A 17734-nucleotide genomic window follows, 5' to 3' on the forward strand; every position below is an offset into this window, starting at 1 on the left:
CTCTCAGTCCCTTCCCTGTCTTCTTTTAAGGTTCTGGTAGCCATTAGCTGACTCCTCTACCTTTTGTGCAGAGTCAGGGATTCACAGCCCCTTCTTTGAGGAGGTAGCACTAACGTGGGGGGGGGGGGAGGGGAGGGGGCGAGGTCTCAGGAGCTTGTGGAAGGGCTTAGCTGCTGATCTGAGGAGTTCTTTAAAGGCTTCCAGCGGGCTCCCCTGTGAGTCGGCAAGCTTTTGAGCCCTAGGCTATGGCTGCACTCAGGCCTAATGCCCTCTTAACTGTCCCTACTGGGCAGAGTTTGGGGGACCAGCAGAGGCCACCGGACAGAAAGGGCCCCCAACCAAGTCTACAGGAGGAATGCTGGAGCCCTGACCTGATGAGAGGCGAGTGCAAGGACACAAGGCCCTGGCCTGGGGGGTGCACGCGGTGAGGGAGGAGAAAAGCCTCCAGCTCCCCAGCCTTCCCTCCCTTCTGTCTGCTCCCAGCAGAGCCTCGCCAGCAGCTATGGGCAAACACTGACACCTCACTAGGCCTCCCATGGCCAGAGGGTTTCTGTGGCAGAGGGAGGAGGTCCCCTTTTTGGCTTCGGGTTTCAGGCTGGGTGTCACTCCACTGGGGACACTCTCCAACAGCGGCCACTCTGGGAGTTCCACATCACCTCCCTGGAGACTCCCCACACGAAGGGCAGAGGGCCAGCCTCTACCTCCCAAGCCTTCGCCTGAAAACTGCTCCTTCTGTCACCATGTTAGAACGCGGAGCTCCCAAAGCCAGCCCGAGCGTGCTGGGCCATGGGAATAATTAAGCCCTCACTTCAAACAGCTACATCTTTAAAAGCTATAATTTGTAGCCCAAAATAGCTGCCTGTTCCAGGAGCCAGGAGAGCCCCTGTGCAGGCTTCGATGTAGTCTGTGCGTTTTGCTTGGATTGTAACACGTGAGTTGCCCTGGCCCACCGTCTTTCAGGCGAGCCGGAGGCACAGTGACCGGCGGGAACAGAATCTTCCCAGGGTGCTTGGGGAATATTTCTTTGATAACTCGGAGTCGGGTGTAGTGGCAAGCCTTGGGGGGCAGAGGAAGGCAGGTCTTTGTGAAAACCCGGCCAGCCAGGGGTACATACACAGCAAGGTCTTGTCTCAAAAACAAAAAAATGCAGAGTGTTTAGATGAGACGGCTGCAGATGTGAAGGGAACCCTGGCCGGGGAGTGACGGGAGCCTGCCTCGGCTTGGGGTACAGTTCTCTGTAGAATGTATGTGCCTCTGTACAGGATTTAGGGGGAGGAAGCAAGAGCTCTCTATGATGCAGGGAACACGGTGGCCGTGGGTGGCCTGACTCTCCACGTGTGGCTCTGCAAGCCCCCTCCATGTGTGTGGGGAGATCTTCCGTGTGGGTTCAGATAGGTGGGTGAAGGAACCCGAGGCTAACAGGAAATGCCTTCCTGGACCCTCTGCTCCTCCGCGGCTGGCATGCCTGGAATTCTTGGGGCTAGCTGCCGCTTTGGTATCCAGATGTGGAAGCAATTTAAATTCTGTTTTCATAAACCCTGGGAGTTTGCCCCGGAGTCCACGTGCTCATTTGAAAATCAAGGGCATTGACTCTGCCTGGTGGGGAACGGGTAGACCAGATATCTTGTTTGAATCCTCCTTATTGAAAATTAGGCTCACTGGGGCACTTGGATATGAGAACCTGGGTCTGGGGACAGTCACACCTCATCCAGGGCTGAGTTGAAGGTGGGTTCACCTCCTCTCTTGTGAGTTGTTCTTGGAGATGATTCAACTAGACTCTGCTGCATCTTTAGTCACCATCCCTGTCCTGGACAGTGGCAGGGGAGGAAGGCCCTCAAGAGGGTTGGCGTCACAGCTAAGCAGGATGCCCACGTGTCCCCAGAGGGGTAGAGAGGCCTTCCTCCTTATCCTGACCACAACCAAGAGAAGTCTCCTCTGCATGGCAAGTAGCCAGAAGTGCTGTCTGATGTGTGGGGAAACTAGAAATATGCTGCTCAACTGCCGGGCCCTTCTGGCCACAGAGGTGGCTGCTGCAGGATTAGAGGCTGTGTGTACAGGGCCTGCGGTTCTGAGGCTGCCTGCTGTCTCTGCATTTGTTAGCCAGTCACCGTTCACACCTGTTTCATAACCCCACAAGCAGGCTTGTGGACAAACAAAATCACCTTTGCTGTCACCGTCCCTGGCCCTCCATCCCCCACCCCCATACCCCCACACTGAGATAGGGTTTTTCTGTGTAGCCTGGCTGTCCCAGAACTCACTGTGTAGACCAAGCTGGCCTCTGCCTCCCTAGTGCTGGGATTAAAGATGCCTGCCACCATGCCCAGCTGTGTATGTCACTTATAAGTGGTGTAAAACTTGTCAGAATTCTTACACTTTTCCATAATCAGCTGAGCACACCGAGGACAAGCAGTCTTTTCCTGTTTCCCATCAAGGTTAGCTTTTTTTTTTTTTAAAGAGTTATTATTTATTATGTATACAGTGTTCTGCTTGCATGTAACTACTGCAGGCCAGAAGAGGGCACCAGGTCTCCTTATGGATGGTTGTGAGCCATTATGTGGATGCTGGGAATTGAACCTGGGACCTTTGGAAGAGCAGCCAGTGTTCTTAACCTCTGAGCCATCTCCCCAGCCCAAGTTTAGCTTTTTTGTCACTGCTTGTTTGTTTTGTTGGTGTGGGCCTGCATGGGTGGGGGGCGGAGCAAGTGCCCTACCGAAGCCCTCCTTAAAGTTTGCCTCTAACACGCCTAGAAGAGGACCCGCCTACGTGACGAGAGTGCAGATTCCACCGTCTGCCCTGGAAAGCTGTTGGAGGTAGGGCCCGACCATGTTTCCAGCCAGCAGGTGTAGCCCGCCGTGTCTTGCCCTATGCTCAGCTCTACAAGCGGTTGTGGTATATTCCTATCTCCATGGCCTACCCAATATTTTGTTAGAAATGCTTTCGTTAACCTCTCTCAACTTAGGAATGCACATTTCCCGGCCTCCTAAACAGATGAATCTCGTCTGAGTTCAGTCCCCACACTGCGTGACATGATACAACACTGAGGTTGGAGGACACTGATCTAACTCCCCCCCCCCCCCCCCCAGCTGGCTGGTGGTGGCGCACACCTTTAATCCCAGCACTCGGGAGGCAGAGGCAGGAGGATCTCTGTGAGTTCAAGGCCAGCCTGGTCAACAAACTGAGTCCAGGACAGCCAGGGCTATAAGAGAAACCCTATCTTGAAAAACTAAAAACTAAAACTGAAAGTATAAAACCCCTTAATCTAGCATTCTCTTTATTTGATTTTAGGCGAGGTTTCACTTTAGCCCAGGCTGACGTGGAACTGTTTCTGTAGCCCAGGCTGGCTTCAGTCTCGCAGTACTGCACTTGCTTTAGTCTCCTGAGAGCTGGGGCTATGGGTGTGCGCCACCTGGGACCTTCTCTCTCTGTGGTCTGCCACGCCAGTTTTCTCATAGAAGACACTGCTTGGTTGGTTGGTTTGGGTCCATTTTTCTGTAGTGACATGATATTTGTGGTGTGTCCCTCCCCATTTAATAAATTATCTATTAGGTCTTGATTAGATTATTGACCATTTTATTAACTATTTTGCTGAGGCTATGCCATGGTGCTTACAGCATCTGCTGTGGGCCTCGGTGGGAGGCCACTGTTCCCTTCTCTTCCCATTAATGATACTGTTTGATTACTGTGTTAAAGGAACAATAGCCTGCTCCCTGCTCCATGACCTGAGGGGGGATCTGTGCTTTCCTGTTATCTGCAGAGGAGGGGAGTGTTCTCCGGGCTGTGTGCAGTTGCCCTCCGCCTCTGATCTGTTGGCCTTCTGGCAGTTGTTGGGACAACGTGTGCTGTGTGAACCCGGTCAAATTGAAGGTGTTTTCGCCTCCTGTCTTCCTACAACCCCCCACACCTGTTGCATCCACCCTGAGGGAGATAGATTCAACTCCTCAGCTCTCACTTCTCTGAAGTTTTCTGTCTGGATTTTGAATCTGCTAAGAGACGCACGACTGTGTAGGAGGGTTGCATCTTGGTAAATGGGTCCTCCATCCTTTTTAAGTGCCTCCTACCTCATGAAGTACTTCTGAGGTTAGTGTAGCCCTGCCAGCCTCCTTTTGGTTGGTGTGGTAGCAAGGGACATGGCTCAGCAGTAGGGCTTTTATTTACCTGCGTGAAAAAAAGAATGCCAGAGCAGCAGCCAGTTCCTTGGCAGTTCCCGATGTGCCCTGGCCAAGGATGTGGGCAGCTTTATTCTCCCCTTGGTCAGCAGGCCCCTGGTCAAAAAGACACGGGAGCCTGGGTCAGAGTTCTGGCTGGGCCTTGATTGGTTTCCAGGTCAGGCACTAGCTGAGCCACAGACTCCAGGCAGCTGGACATGCCCAGGCCCACCTCAGACCTTCCTTCTTGGTGCTGCCCCTCACTCCAGCCCCTCTCTATGGACTTGGCTCTTCAGATCCCTTAATACTGCTTATGTCTCTGCTCCTGTGGGGGAATTTTGCCTATCGCTGAATTGCTTTGGGCTATCTGATGTCCCCTTTCTAAGTTTTCTGGGGAGCTACAGCATGTCCACCTTCCTTTAACCTCCACCATGTCACTAGCCAAAGGTCACACAGAGCACCACCTCCACCAGCCAGAGGTCACACAGAGCACCTGCCAGAGGTCACACAGAGCACCTGCCAGAGGTCACACAGAGCACCTGCCAGAGGTCACACAGAGCACCTGCCAGAGGTCACACAGAGCACCTGCCAGAGGTCACACAGCACCAGCCAGAGGTCGCACAGAGCACCAGCCAGAGGTCACACAGCACCAGCCAGAGGTCGTACAGAGCACCAGCCAGAGGTCACACAGCACCAGCCAGAGGTCACACAGAGCACCTGCCAGAGGTCACACAGAGCACCTGCCAGAGGTCACACAGAGCACCTGCCAGAGGTCACACAGCACCAGCCAGAGGTCACACAGAGCACCAGCCAGAGGTCACACAGAGCACCAGCCAGAGGTCACACAGAGCACCTGCCAGAGGTCACACAGAGCACCTGCCAGAGGTCGCACAGAGCACCTGCCAGAGGTCGCACAGAGCACCTGCCAGAGGTCGCACAGAGCACCTGCCAGAGGTCGCACAGAGCACCTGCCAGAGGTCGCACAGAGCACCTGCCAGAGGTCGCACAGAGCACCTGCCAGAGGTCACACAGAGCACCTGCCAGAGGTCACACAGAGCACCTGCCAGAGGTCGCACAGAGCACCTGCCAGAGGTCGCACAGAGCACCTGCCAGAGGTCGCACAGAGCACCTGCCAGAGGTCGCACAGAGCACCTGCCAGAGGTCGCACAGAGCACCTGCCAGAGGTCGCACAGAGCACCTGCCAGAGGTCACACAGAGCACCTGCCAGAGGTCACACAGAGCACCTGCCAGAGGTCACACAGAGCACCTGCCAGAGGTCACACAGAGCACCTGCCAGAGGTCACACAGAGCACCTGCCAGAGGTCACACAGAGCACCTGTCAGAGGTCACACAGAGCACCTGCCAGAGGTCGCACAGAGCACCTGCCAGAGGTCACACAGAGCACCTGCCAGAGGTCACACAGAGCACCTGTCAGAGGTCACACAGAGCACCTGCCAGAGGTCACACAGAGCACCTGCAGGGCACCCCAGTCTCCCCTTCCATACATGAAACCAATGAAGTTGCTGGAGCTGCAGGTCCAGCTGAGGGTGACAGCAACATTGGAATGGCTGCACTGAGACAGACCCCCGGGGCTCCTGCTGAGGGGTGTCTTGACCCAAGGTTCCGGAGTAGGCATGGAACCCAGGGCCCACACTTTGCTTTGGAATGGTGGGGTAGCTTCTGGTAAGGAGCGCGGGGGTCTGTCTTATCTTCTGACCTCTACCTTGTACACCAGCATAGGAAGCCCAAGGCTACAGAGCTTGATCTCACAGGGTAAGGCCACTCTCAGAGCAATGGAGACGGTTGGGTGACCTGTTGGTTCCCTTGGCCTTGAAGGTAGGTCATGGTTCTGGTCTTCTGTGTGGATGCTAACCTCAGCTCTTTGGTCCCACCTTTGGTCTTTGATTGGCACTGGGCAGCCACTGATGAACATCTGGCCAGTGTGTATGTAGCAGGGCCTGGCTCCCAGCGGGGCTGGCAGCCACATGAGAAGTAAGCTGCAATCAGGATTGCTTCCCAGCCCCCATTGCCACCATATTTATGTGAGGAGAGCAGCCAAGCCATGGTGGGTTGTGAGGTTGTATGCCACTCTAGGCAGTCTCATCACACCCTTTTTGAATTTAGGGTGTTGGTACCACAAGCTCCCCACCAATTGGGGGGGTTCCTGCCACCCAAAGGAAAAAACCTATCATGCCCCTGGCCTGTCCCATGTCTCTGAGCTATTGACTGGCCAGATACAAAGGCAATTTCATTATTGCCTTGGCCCAGCAGCCATCGCACTCCTCACCAATGTGAGGCTTGGCCCGTGCCTACCCACAACCTCCTCCCTGCAGTGGGGGATCCACGTGTACCCACGGGTGCCTGGTTTTCAAGGGAAGCTGAGATGTGCCCGCCCAGGCTATTTTTACCCAGCCCTGTCCCCACAGAGCTACACTTCGGCTCCAAGTTACCGCCTGCAGAGCGGAGCTTGTTGCCAGGGCTGGGGGTGGATGAGCCTGCGCCTCAGCTCAGGGCCCCCTGGACACCCTTCCCTAGGCAGCATCCTCATCCTAACGCTTATTACAGGGTGTGACTAATGTAGACCTGCCAAGGCAGTGGCCAAGGGAGGAGAATTAACCTGGCCTCCCAGAGCTGAGCCTACCTCTATCCACCCCTGTCAGAGGGAAAGCCTCCCGGGGGTTGGATAGAATTCAGGATGCTCAGGTGTGTCCCTTGGTACTGTCCTTTATCATACTAATGACAATAATAGCTCACACTCATCAAGGCCTTTCCATACATTCTAAGACCGAATGCGTGGAATAAATACCAGTGTGTTCACTTAACTCATGTTGTGATTAGCACAACTGTATAGACGGAGAGTGTTGCAGGCGGGGGAGCCGCAACAAAACTTACGGTTGGGGGTCACCACAGCATCAGGAAGGTGGAGAACCACGTCTTGGATGCTCTTTTGTTGGTTGTCTGGCCCTGTGGCACGGTGCAGTCTGATCCAGGCCATGTGCTCATGTAGGGCCGGCTCTGGGCTTCAGTCTTAGACCTCCCTGTGGCCACCACCTCAGTCGCTGTGCTCTTGTAGGGAGCGGAAATATGTAGTCACTCCATACAGTCCGTGTTCTCTGTACCTCTCTGTTTCGCTGCCAGGAAACCTAGGGTGTGTGATCTTGAGACATGTCTTATGTCCCTCCCACCACCGGCGCCCCCTCCCACCCCCACCACCCCCTCACCAGTGGATGAGGGTGAAGACCAAATGAAGCTGTTTAGTTTGAGTCCTGACACACCTGGCTGCACAGCAGGGACAGTGGGCCATTGTGAGCCTCTCAGGGGCTTGGACAGCCCCCCCCCCTCACAGAGCCCTTTCCAACTTTGTACAGGGGGGGCCTACTGATGGGTGAGCACAGCTCCCCATGCGGGCTGTGTGCCTTCTGGCAGCCACTTCCAGCTGGGACCAGTTGGAACAAAGTGGAAAAGTGGAGGTGGGGACACTTAAGAGGATGTAGCTGGCTTGGGGCTCAATACTGTCCCCAGCAACCCCTGTCCTTGGATTAACCCCCACGCCCAACCATATGTACCTGCCAGGGTCTTGCTGGCTGAACAGCCAAGGGCCTATGGCAGTCACTCAGCCTCCAGCCTCTCCTCAGGCCAGGCTGAATTTAGGCTGCCGCAGCTGTCAACTGATACTTGTGTAAATTGTTACGCAGCCTTCGGAGGCAGAAGTGACAGTCCCTGCTCTGCAGAGGAAATCCCAAGGGCTCGTAAGAGGTGGTCTCTTGTCCAGGAACAGCTCATGAACAGCCGGGTCTCCCAGGACTGACTGCCAGGCTCCAGGGCTGTGGCCTCCACTGGTTCAAGCCACACCGGTCCCCCTGCGCTTACAGAGGGCACACTGCAGCGACTTTATCTTCTGTCACCCCTCAGACTTGAAGGTTGGGAAAGAAAGGTGTCCCTGAGAGAGTTTGGGCATAAGCAAGCCATGGTGACTCATGGGAGTATAATCCCTGTGACCTTGAGGGCAGGAGCTCTGTACTTAGGGTCACCTCTGCGTCCTCAGTGACAGAGCCCTGGGACGCTACGTGGGGCCACAGATAGCCATATTGCCTGCTAAGTACACTGTGTTCCTGAAGCTTCCTAACTATAGGCATAGCCTTTCTGTACAGTCTCTGAGGAGACCTCCGTAAGCTCCGGGCTTGGGCCTGTACTGTGTACCAGGGCAACTGCGCGATGGCTTGATGCTCTGGTGTAGTCTGTCCTCCCTTCTGCCCCGCTCCAGATTGGTAATCAGGACAAGAAAGAGTTCTGAGGGCTAGAGTCCCAGAAACCGCTCTTGGCATTGATATTTCTCAATGGAAACTCAGCCTTCTGGGATACCCGTTTCGTGCCCTGCCAGCCCTCAGGACAGGTCCTGAATGCCACGAGAGACGCAGGGTATGGACGTGGGTGATCGCGTGGGTGGGATGGTGATGATGTCATCCTTCCTCTCATCGCGCACAGCACTTTTGGGAGGGATCCTGGCCAGCTGGGGGCTGCTGAAGTCAGCCCTGCGTGTGTTCAGCACAGAGGCCTGTATCTTGCATCAGCCTGAGTAAAATTTGCGTGGCGTCCCCAGGCAGTTCATCATCCTCAGCTCCTACCCGGTCCCCAAAGGTCCCCAAAGCTCTCCGGTGCACAGGAGGGAGCCTCTGCCCAGAGCTGCGCGAAGCAGGCTCTCTTCTCTGTGGGGCCCTGGTCTGAGCAACTGGAGGGTGGTGCGGAGCTTCTGAAAAGCCCCCATTCCCAGCAGTGATCTTACTGCTAGGGACCGCTGCCCCCATCCCCCCCCATCCCCCACCCCCACCCCGCAGCTCTAGGATTGATAAAGGAGCACTGCTCCTTCAGAAGGGTCTCTGTGTGACTAGTTCTCCCTGCCTGAGAGGAGAAGGGCACAGGCTGGGGTCACAGGCCTCTTCTGAACCTCCAAAAACTGCCTCCTTTTAGAAGGTGTTTGGGGTGAGAGCTGCTGACCCAGTACTTCCCTCACCCTTGCCCAGGAGCCTGTGGGAGGGAGCAGGGTGAACAGGGTTCTTCTGGGCAGGCACAGGACCAGTACCATCCTGTTCATGTTTGCTTGTTTGTTTCTCTTTTTTTTTTTTTTTTCTTTCTCTCTCCTTTTTGGTTGGTTGGTTGGTTTACTACGTGTATAGTGCTCTTCAAAGTATGTACATGGGCAGACCGGAAGAGGGCATCAGATCACCTTAAAGATGGCTGTGAGCCACCATGTGGGTGCTGGGAATTGAACTCAGGACCTCTGGAAGAATGGACAGTGCTCTTAACCTCTGAGCCATCTCTCTAGTCCTCTTTTTTGGTTTTTCAAGCCAGGGTTTCTCTGTGTGTAGCCTTGGCTGTCCCGGACTCACTTTGTAGACCAGGCTGGCCTCGAACTCACAGAGATCCGCCTGCTTCTGCCTCCCGAGTGCTGGGATTATAGGCATACATCACTACGCCCGGTTTCACTTACTTTTCTTATTGCTGTCTTTATACTACTTTAATTTTGGGGGAGAAGCTGCAGGAATTGGTTTTGAAGTTATAATTAAATTTTCCACTTGCTTTAGGCAAACAATTGTGGGTTTAATGAAAAGGTGTTAATAAATGGAGAAGTTAATTTTAAAGGAAAATGCTGTTGAGTGAGTGTGTGGGCACAGCTGGGGAAGGATGGAGCTCCACAGTTGCTAGTCTGAGTCTGGCAGGGCTCTCCACACACTGGGCAGCTTCAGCAGCCGCCTGCCTCCTTTAAGCCTCCTCGTTCTCGGGCATTAGCTGAGGCAGGAGTGGTCCCCTGCATCCCATACACCTGTGGGACTCTCTCAGAGCTGCTGTGAGAGATGGACAGAGGTGAAAGCAAACAGATGCGTCCTCTGCTCAAAGTCCACCTGGAAGGAGGGCTGTCTGGTCTTGGGGTGGAAGGACTTCTGAGGCCTTTCTCCCATCTTTCCTGTGACTGAGATGGTCCGCTTGAGACCAGTTTTCCCACCCTATCAGGAGTTTGTATGGCTCTCAGGAGTGTCACAAAGCTGCTGTGGGATGACTGGGTGAGCAGCTGTGTGCTATGGGCTGTCTCAGTGGAGCGAGGCTCCTAGGCAAGGTCTGCCTTCTAGAAAGGGTGGCAGGAGGCATTATGCTGGGACTAAGGTAAAGGGCAGATGCAGCTCCTGCCTGCAGCTGGACAAGCTTGGTGGCATTCCCAACAGCTTGTCACATGCCTTCCTGGCCTGCCTGTCTGGTCAGGTGACAGTTGTAGGTCTTCATAGTGGGGGATGGCATAGAGTATTGACAGTGCTCCGATGAGGGATGGGCCGCCTCCTCACTTTCCCCATTGGGTGTCCTTGTGCTAAATAGCATCTCCCGTGGGGGTGGCAGTGTGCACGTGAACTGTTGCATTAGGAGGAGTACCCAGGCATCATCACCAGCATCTAGTCTCCAGAGAGTGACTCACCTCCTTGTTGCACCCGACTCTGAAAGCCAGTAAAGTATGAGGGTAGCAGTGACAAAGGGAACAGAATGTGTGGCGGCCAGAAGCAGGCAGGGCCCTCTGCGCAGCCTACCAGACAGAGAACTCTGGCATGTTACTCTTTGAGCTCCTATTTCCCTGTCACTAAAATGGTAATAAAGATAGCTGTCCTGGAGAGCTGTCCTCAGGCAGAAGTAGGACAGCAGGAGCTCTGACCTTGCTCTGGTGCTCTGTAGCTGCTCTGTTCCATTGTTTCGGGTGAGCTTTGTGTGCGGATAGTGCCTTAGGAGCCATTGTGATTAGATTAGTAATGTGTAGGTGGGAAAGGCCCTGGGAAGACTAGGGTGACGCTAATAGTTCACCCCTTGATCTCTGCCGCTGACTCCATGGTCTGTCTGTGTTTAGCTGAGCCTTAGCACAGGCAGGAACCACAAGTGTTGACCGCCTTCCCTTCATAGCCCCTAGGCCTCCTCAGGGCATCGGCTCAGCCTGTCTTCCGGTGGCTTCCTCTGGTGTCCTGGAACCTTTCCTTGTGGACACTTTGTGAGGCTTTGTGGCTATGCTTCTGGCAGCCCTGGCATGTGAGACAAACCTTTAGTGGAGTTCTCGGTCGGCCCTAGACAGAGAGTAGACAGACCATAGGATTAGAAGTAGAGCTGTTGGGAGTGCCCACCCTCTCAAAAGCCACACGCCCCGGGAAATGGTTTGCTGAGGCTACTCCTCAACATTGGCTTAATTAAGCCAACCCTGGACTCTTCTATATGATAGATGTCAGCAGAGGTACAGACAAACCTCCCCTTGCATGTCAACGTCATATAAGGTGTGGTCTAGGCATCGGGCCATCTCAGGCCTAGGAATTAGAGATCCTGGCTGGTGTTGTGTGATGGACGTTTCCTGTCTACTTACTCTAGGTAGGGAGTCCATGACAGACCAAAGTAGGGATTCAGCATGGTACCAGAAAGTCCATCTGGTGAATCAGTGAGTTTTATTAGGGTTATTAGAGTAGTGTCACCAAGGCCCACCCCAGGAGACAGCCCACAGAAGTCTGGGAACCCGGAACACACTGCATACAGCCTACCGGCAGCTCGGTGGGTTAGAGCGTGTCCTTTCCAGGTGCCTCAGTTGGCCTAAGCCGTTTCCAGGCAGCTTGACTGGTCTCAACTTGTTTGAACTTGGCTTGTCTGAGAGTGACTCTCAACTATCTGTCTTGGGAGGGAGGGGCCAAGAGAATGTGGTCAGTTTCAGGGAGTTCCTGAAACTGTTTTGAGCGTTTCAATTTTGAGGAAATAGCTACACAACAGCTGGCAACTTGGCTTAAAGATTAGATAGATTGGATAGATGAATGGATGGTAGATAGATAATAATAATTATTATTATTATTATCTGTCATCATCATCATCATCATCATTTTCTTTCTGTGTAGTCCTGGTTGGCCTAGAACTCACTATGTAAATTATGCTAACCTCGACTTATAGCAATCCTCCTGCCTCTTCCTCCTGAGTGCTGGGAGTATCTACTGTGTGCCATAGGCAAGCAGGAAATATTCAGTGGACACAAAGGTCCTATAAAAGTCCATTGTCATTCTTTTGTTTTTGTTTTTGAGACTGGGTCTTACCATGTTACTTTGGCAGGCCTGGGTCTCACTATGTAAACCAGGCTGGTCTCAAACTTACAGAGACTAGATCCTCCTCCTCCTCCTCCTCCTCCTCCTCCTCCTCCTCCTCCTCCTTTTCCTCCTCCTCCTCCTCCTCCTCCTCCTCCCTCTCGAGTGCTGGAATTAAAGGCATATGCCCCCAGACCTAGCCCACAGCCACTCTTACTTACAGAAGGGGAGCTAAGATGTTACAGTTGTGCAGGGTCTTGGAGGGTGCACTGTGCCTATGCAAACTTCCTGCGCCATCTTTCCTTGTATGAGGTCAAGATTGTCCCTGACAGCTGATTAGGGTAGGTGTACCCTCACTCAGTTAGGATCACCAAGTAGCCTTCACGGAGGCATGTGGCTTCCTGTGCAGACTTCAGTGAGGGCTCCAACATAGCCACCCAATCTAGCCGTGGCCCTTTGTATGGGTGGCTCTGCCTAGGAGACACGCCCCTTACTGAACTCGTGTGAGTCAGCCACCATGAGAGACTCTCATGGCTTACCAGGCGTAGAGTCAAATTCTTGGCCATCCTGACGCCCCAGTCCCTGCAGGTGACCTTGTAGACCGGTAGGTACTGGGCACAGGGAGCCCGCCTCACTCATTCTGTCCTTCTGTCTTTGCCAGGGCAGCGAGATCTCTGGCTCCACCTTTGCTGATGGCGAGCTCCTCCCCAGGGAACCCGGCTTCTTCCAGGAAGACGAGGAGGAAGCGATGACATTGGCCCTGCCTGAGGGACCCCAGGAGTTAGACATGGACAGCCCCATGGAGAGCAGCCAGGGCCCGGAGGGATCTGTCAGGAGTGCTGGCGAGGAGAAGGAGCCTGAGTTGGGGGGCCTGTTCCTGCCAGAGGACAAGTGAGTGAGCAGTTCCGGGGAGGCATCCCCAGAAAGTCCACGTGACACCCTGAGAGGATCAGCACTGCGGTTGTTGCTTCCACAGGTTTCTGGATAGTAGGGATAAATCCGGGATTTCCGGCCACTGTGTAAAAGTCACCTTTCTTTGGCAGGGAGAGGGCAGTTGAGACAGGGTTTCAGTTTGTATTCCTGACAGGCCTAGAACTTGCTATGTAGACTAAGCTGGTCTTTTGAAGTCCCTGATATATGCCTGCCCTTGTCTCCTGGAATTGAAGGCAAAGGCATGTGCCGTCATGTATGGTTTTCAGAACCCCACTTGCAATGGCTGCTCAGTGACGTGGGATATATGATCTAGGTTACTTTTAAAAAGCCGGTACAAGGCCAAGGGTGCAACTTAGTGCTAGAGCACTTACCCTACCATTGGCAAGGCCCTGAGTTGATATTGAACCCAGCACTGTGTTCAAACAACCAACAAACCCAAACCAAACCAAACCAAAACAAAACAAAACAAAACAAAAAACTGGTTACAAAGATGTCTTAGGAAACATTCATCCGGGAAAATGATCTTATAAATTGAGCAGTGATGATTTCTGGGAGGCGAGCGGTTTATCCTTTATGCTTTCTGTACACTGTATTTTGATGTTGATACGCTCTCATCAGAAGTGTGTGTAAACAGTGGCGAGGTGTGAGCGGACTGTTCTGTGTATGTAAGTCATTGGTAGAGAGTTGTCTAGCATAGCCATAGGGTTCAAGTCTCAGCACCAGGACAAGAAGACAGTGTGAGCCTTTGCCTGGCTTCTCAGTAGAGCAGCAGTGCCCGTGTTTAGTTTGATATCAGTGAAAAGGAAGCCCTTTGGGAGGGGGGAGAGGGGAGGAAGAGAGGGGGAAAAAGGGGGGGAGCAGGGAGCTCTCGTATTTGCTAAGCCAAATGAAATTGCCGACTTTTTTTCCTCCAAGACAGTTTTCTTGTGTAGCCCTGGCTGTCCTGGAACTCACTCTGTAGACCACGCTGCACTCAAACACAGGGACCCACCTGCCTCGGCCTCTCAAGCACCAGGATTAAAGGACTGTGCCACTATGTCTGACTTATTTTTAGATTTACTATTACATGTATGAATGGTTTGCCTGCATGTGTATATGTACATCACGTGTGCCTGCTGCTCACAGATGGCAGAAGAGGGGTTGGATCCCCTAGAACCAGAGTTATGACTGGTTGTGAGCCACTGTGTGGGTGCCAGGAACCAAACCTGGGCGCACTGCAGGGTCAACAGGTGCTCTTAACCTCTGAGCCGTCTCTCCAGCCTGAGTGTTTAAGACTTTTATTTATTTTTAATTGTGTGTGTGCATGTGTGCTTGGGTATGTGGAGGCCCAAAGAGGTGTTTGTGAGTTTGTGGGGGCATTTGCTGGTGCTGGGGCCTGAACTCAAGTCCTCTTAACTGCTGAGCCATCTCCCCAGCCCTCGTGAAGTTTTATTAACATTTATGAGGGGAAAGGGAGTAGTGTAGTGTAAGCTATTCTGCCTGAAGTACAAAGGACCCCCAGGGGAGATAAAGTGTGAGTTCCAGAGGACTTAATCCTTAGCACCCTGTCATTAGTGCTGTGATCCTTAAGCAGAAGCTGGGGGTTCCCCTGGGGCCGTGTTTGAGAACTAACCTGGGTGCCCGGCTTGCGTGTCTGTGTCTTGTGTGGTCTTTAGAATTAGGCATCTTTGGCTGGGCGTGGTGGCGCACACTTTTAATCCCAGCACTCGGGAGGCAGAGGCAGAGGCAGGTGGATTGCTGTGAGTTCGAGGCCAGCCTGGTCTACGAAGGGAGAAACCCTGTCTCAAAAAACAAAAACAGGCATCTTTGGACTAGATATGCCCCCTTCTAATTGGGGCCAGATTCTCATCTGGTATCTCACTGTTATTTGTCATGATAAAGACAGTGAAGGCTGGAGAGAGCTGGCTCAGGGGATAAAGGTGCTTGCCTGATGACCCAGGTCTGAGCTCCAGAACTCACACACAAGGCTTGATGCAGTGGCTGAGCCTCTGTAGTCCCAGCACTCCTGCAGAGACAGGAGCATCTAGCAGGAGAACTGGCCTGGAGGATGCGGCAGACACAGAGCAGAGACTCTGGTGCTATCCTCTGACCCCCACACGCGGGCTGTGTCACGGGTATGTCTACACACACAGAGACCCTGACAATAACAGTGATAACAATGATTAAAAAAATAAGAGATAATTAAAAATTGGGAAAGATGGGGAAAGTGAGACTGGGACACAATAACCCATGCCCTTAGCCCCAAGTCCTGTTACCATGTTACTATTTGTATTTTCTACTTTTCTTTTCTTTTTTAAATACAGAGTCTTGTAGCCCTGGCTGGCCTGGAATGATCTATGTAGACCAGGCTGGTCTTGAATTTCTTTTTTGTTTTGTTTTGTTTTTGAGACTGGATTTCTTCGCGTAGCCTTGGCTGTCCTGGACTCACTTGTAAACCAGGCTGGCCTCGAACTCACAGTGATCCACCTGCCTCTGCTTCCCGAGAGTGCTGGGATTAAAGGCGTGCGCCACCATGCCCGGCCTGGTCTTGAATTTTTAAAGCTCTAACTGCCTCTGCCTCCCGAGTGCCAGGAGTAAAGGTGTGCACCATCACTGCCAACATATAGTAAGGCCCTGTCTCAAAATAAGTTCGTTAATTACTAAGTCTGAAAGTTTGCATCTGCCTTACCATTGATGCTTCTCCGCCTTGTTGCCAATGCTTGTATAAGCCTTTCAACAATCATTTGACACTATAATTTAATAATTTGCATTACTGATACATATTCTAATACAGTAACTATACTTACAGTGTAATTTCAGTCTGTCTGTCTCTAAACCGTGAAGTAGTAACCAGTGTTTTGCTGTTTTGGAATGGCACAGTTTGCATGTCTCTTATGGAGAAAAATTCTACGTGCGGTGTTCTTAGGATGGCGGTCCCCATGGTCAAAAGGTGTAGACTTAGCCAGGCTCCTGCTGTCTGTAGGGCCAGGCTGGCTCCACCCAGAAGCCACAGGTCATCACCCCCTCAGCCCTGACTAACGGGGTGCTTATGGCCCTCAGGTCCCCCGTCCTCACTCCATCCGTGACCACGTCAGACCTTTCCACTCACTCCACCGCCTCTCTCATCAGCAACGAGGAGCAATTTGAAGACTATGGAGAGGGGGATGACGTGGACTGTGCCCCCAGCAGCCCCTGCCCTGACGACGAGGCCAGAACCAATGTCTACTCCGACCTGGGATCTTCAGTGTCGTCCAGGTGGTCACTTGCTCTGGGTGGCATTCGGAGTCCATGGAAAATGCCAGAACCAGTCTAGCCTCATCCCAGTGGCTCAGACAGGGCAAGAGCATCCCTCCCTCTGTCCATGGCTACATGGCTCTAGTGACATGCGGGGTGCCGCCTTCTCATAGCATGATGGCAGGGAGGGGGTGCCAGGTCTCGCCTTTCCCCTTTCATCTTGGAGAAGAAACGGTTAACTGGTCTGGGGAATTGCAGACCCCTGTAGGGTATGTCTGTGTCATCTTGCTTTCTAGAACCTCAGTGTTAAAGGGCCCAAGTGACCTTCTGTGGTCCCCTTCTCACCTGCCTGAGTCATCTCCTGTGACATTAGGTCTTAATCTGCTAATTTGGTTCATATGCCCTCTGCCTTCTCTGACAAGCATGGAGAACAGGGAGGCTCTGGCTTATTTCCGTTCCTCTACCCCAGAGCAGAAATAAAAGCCTCGGGGGAACTAGGTTGAGCAAGCTCAGCGGGGCTGGCGGGCAGGGCACAGCCTGCTGCCAGCATAGAGTGTGACCCCCCCCCTCCTGTGGTCCAGTGCGGGGCAGACCCCGAGGAAGATGCGACATGCCTACAACAGCGAGTTGCTGGATGTGTACTGCTCCCAGTGCTGCAAGAAGATCAACCTGTTGAATGACCTGGAGGCCCGGCTGAAAAACCTGAAGGCCAACAGGTGAGCCCGCAGCCCGAGGGCCAGGGCCAGGCAGGAGGAGGGCAAGGCCGGCAGGGACTGAGCATGGCTCGTCCTGGGTGTTTCCCGCAGCACCTCAGCACCAAGCTGAGGTCAGCTTGTCATACCGTAGCATCTTGAAATGGGCAGCGTATGGAAGTGGACCAGTACCCCTCTGTTCAGTAACTCTATGTCCTCTCTCTCTCTAGTCCTAACCGGAAAATCTCAAGCACAGCTTTCGGACGGTAAGACCCCCTTGGGAGACAAAGCTAAGTGCTTTCCACCTTTGCTTGCTTCCGCTTTCCTGGGGCCGGGGCTCACGGCGCAGCTGCCCTGATTCAGTCAGTGCCTTGCATGTAACCAAGTGACCACATCCCCAGCTGAGTGGAAGGGACAGCAGCAAGGGCAGAGTAGCCCGCTTCCTGCCCTTGCCACCCTGTCCCCACTTAGTAGGGTGAGCATGTTCAGATCCCTACTCTTTCAGCCTCGGTAGGCCTTCTAGGGTGTTCTGAGAACCAGAGTCCAGCCCATAGCTGTTGGGGAGTGCCCTGTCCACCCTCCTTAGCACAGGCAGCCCTTTGGGTAGCAAGGTCAGCTGGCACACTCCTCCCGTGACCTCTTCCTGGCAGCGCCCCCCTCCCCAGCTGAG

The 17734-nt window shown here is 53.4% G+C and overlaps 1 protein-coding gene across 6 annotated transcripts in view; it reads left to right on the forward strand.

Annotated features, from left to right (window-relative positions):
* The window catches only part of RAB11FIP4 (RAB11 family interacting protein 4), a 117878-nt gene that overhangs the window by 80967 nt on the left and 19177 nt on the right, over positions 1 to 17734 (forward strand). For 5 of the 6 annotated variants that reach the window (XM_084750423.1, XM_084750425.1, XM_084750427.1 and 2 more), the window contains 4 exons: positions 12888 to 13117; positions 16199 to 16393; positions 16954 to 17088; positions 17295 to 17330. In XM_084750423.1, coding sequence (XP_084606549.1) covers positions 12888 to 13117; positions 16199 to 16393; positions 16954 to 17088; positions 17295 to 17330 — 596 coding nt within the window. The remainder of the gene's footprint in view (positions 1 to 12887; positions 13118 to 16198; positions 16394 to 16953; positions 17089 to 17294; positions 17331 to 17734) is intronic. The other variant, XM_084750424.1, reaches the window with a different exon arrangement.

Source organism: Acomys minous, assembly GCF_964271855.1.
Source record: "Acomys minous genome assembly, chromosome: 12".
Classification (NCBI taxonomy): domain Eukaryota; kingdom Metazoa; phylum Chordata; class Mammalia; order Rodentia; family Muridae; genus Acomys; species Acomys minous.